The 2,429-nt window shown below is 64.7% G+C and overlaps 1 protein-coding gene across 1 annotated transcript in view; it reads left to right on the top strand.

The window, feature by feature from the left end:
* The first annotated feature begins 261 nt into the window (after positions 1-261).
* The window catches only part of CDH15 (cadherin 15), a 3,976-nt gene continuing 1,808 nt past the window's right edge, over positions 262-2,429 (top strand). Inside the window, exons 1-9 of the mRNA XM_029965531.1 lie at positions 262-306; positions 390-542; positions 679-834; positions 915-1,059; positions 1,138-1,298; positions 1,479-1,607; positions 1,724-1,909; positions 1,978-2,231; positions 2,317-2,427. Of these exons, the coding sequence (XP_029821391.1) occupies positions 262-306; positions 390-542; positions 679-834; positions 915-1,059; positions 1,138-1,298; positions 1,479-1,607; positions 1,724-1,909; positions 1,978-2,231; positions 2,317-2,427 (1,340 nt within the window). The remainder of the gene's footprint in view (positions 307-389; positions 543-678; positions 835-914; positions 1,060-1,137; positions 1,299-1,478; positions 1,608-1,723; positions 1,910-1,977; positions 2,232-2,316; positions 2,428-2,429) is intronic.

Below are 2,429 nucleotides of genomic sequence, written 5' to 3' on the forward strand. Positions count from 1 at the left end.
GTGGTGACAGTGATATGGGGGGGCCACAGCAGGTGTTGCCAGCCTGGGGTACCCCCCTCGCCCCCATGAGATACAGCCCAACCAGGGGGTTGTTGTGGGGCAGCCCTCCCTGGTGACCCCTGCAGGATACCCATCACCATCACACCAGGATGTCAGGGGACCACTAACACAATGCTCTTGTGGGAGCTGGATGGCCCCTGTGCTCCCCCAGACCCAACCTCAACCCCATCAGGGGGGCTCAGCACCGTGTGCCCCCACACCATGTACTCCATCACTGTGCACCCCAGCACCACACACTTAGCCCAAGTGCACCTCCCTGCCCACTGCCCCGGCATTCCACCCCACTCCAGAGGTTTCAGGGTCACCAGCAGCACCATGTCCCCCCCCAGGGTGCAGGCCCAGCCCAGCCAGATGCTGCAGCCCCGGGCACCCCCCAGGCCTGGCAGCAGCACGAGGGTCCACGGCGGGTGAAGAGGGCCTGGGTGATCCCCCCCATCAGCGTCTCAGAGAACCACAAGCGCATTCCCCACCTCCTGGTGCAGGTAGGTGAGAGCCCCCCACCCTCTCTTCCAGGTGTTGGGATGGGAGGCACCCTGGGCAGGGGGATTGCATGGGAGCAACCCCAGAGGGGAAAAGACCCCCAGCCTGGGACACCTAGCTATGATTTCCCTGGGGCAGATCAAGTCAGACAAGCAGCAGCCCGGGGGGGTGATCTACAGTATCAAGGGGCCAGGGGTGGACGAGGAGCCCCTGGGCATCTTCTCCATCGACAAGTTCAGCGGGAAGGTCTTCCTCAATGCCATGCTGGACCGGGAGGAGAACGACCGTTACCGGGTAAGGATGTTCCTGAGTGCCCATAGACCCTTCCGTGAGGTCCCCAGCTAGACCCTGACCACCCTGCTCTGTGCCCACAGCTGAGAGCCTTCGCACTGGACCTGGGTGGAGTGACACTGGAGGACCCCACTGACCTGGAGATCATCGTGGTGGACCAGAACGACAACCGGCCGCTCTTCCGGCAGGACGTGTTCACGGGGCACGTGGTGGAGGGGGCTGAGCCAGGTGGGTCCAGAGAGGGGGCTTGGGGGGGCATGAGCCAGTCCCCAAACTGGCATCCACCAGGCACTCCTGTGGTTGCAGGGACCTGTGTGATGATGGTGGATGCCACTGATGCCGATGACCCCGACACGGACAATGCGGCACTGCGGTATTCCATCCTGGAGCAGGGCGCTGCCGGCATGTTCAGCATCAATGCCACCACCGGGGAGATCTGCACTGCACGGCCTGGCCTCGACCGTGAGGTAATGGGATGGGGAGCACCCGTGGGGGCACTGGGACTGGGGGCAACCAGGGCCCCCCAGCTGGTGAAACCATGAGCAGATCCAGGTGTGGGGATATGGTGGGTGGGCAGCAGCTGTGGGACCTCTGTGCTCCTTGGGGGGCTGGAGGGGCTCAGCACTGGCCCCCTTCATTCCCTACAGACCATGGGGGTGTACAACCTGACGGTGCAGGCAGCTGACATGTCCGGGGATGGGCTCACCACCACTGCCATGGCCGTCATCTACCTGGAGGACATCAACGACAACCCTCCCGAGTTCACCAAGGAGGAGGTAGGAGCCGGGTGGGATATGGGAATCTGCCAGGGTCAGCAAGGAGGGAGCCATTTCCTCAAGGGGCTGCAGCATCCCAAAGGGACAGACCCCAGCCCCACGCTGCTGTCTCCCAGTTCTCCATGGAGGTGGAGGAGCAGGCAGCCAGTGTGGACGTGGGGAAGGTGTTTGTGCACGACAAGGACCTGGTGGGCTCTCCCAGCTGGCTGGCCAAATACACCATCCTGGAGGGTGACCCCGAGGGTGCCTTCGCCATCCGCACCGACCCCCACACCAACGACGGCGTGCTCTCCGTGGTCAAGGTGGGCACAGGACAGCCGGGGGGCACTGGGGGTCTCTTGGCTCGGCTGACCCATAGCCCCTCTCACAGCCACTGGACCACGAGGTGCGGGACCGCTTTGAGCTGACGGTGTCGGTGCAGAATGAGCAGCCGCTGGAGCCCACGGCCCCCGCCAGCCCCCGGGCTCTGGCCACGGTGCGGGTGCGTGTGCGGGATGTCAATGAGGCGCCTGTCTTCCGTGAGAACCCACGGAGAATCAGCGTGTTGGAGGGGACCCCCCCGGGCACCCCCATCACCACCTACACTGCCAGCGACCCTGACACCCACCAGATCCAGACCCTCACGTGAGTCCCGCTCCCGTCCCGTGGCCTCCCACACCCACCGTCGGTGTTTCAGGGAGTGATGTCACACCCCCTCCCGCACCCACAGCTACGCGCTGCTCTACGACCCTGCGGACTGGCTGCAGCTGGATCCCCACACCGGCACTGTCCGCACCAAGAGGGAGCTGCTGCACCCCTCGGCCTTCCTGCAGGGCGGCTGGT

This window comes from Manacus vitellinus, unplaced genomic scaffold, assembly GCF_001715985.3.
Source record: "Manacus vitellinus isolate BGI_N305 unplaced genomic scaffold, ASM171598v3 scaffold_10_pilon, whole genome shotgun sequence".
Lineage (NCBI taxonomy): Eukaryota > Metazoa > Chordata > Aves > Passeriformes > Pipridae > Manacus > Manacus vitellinus.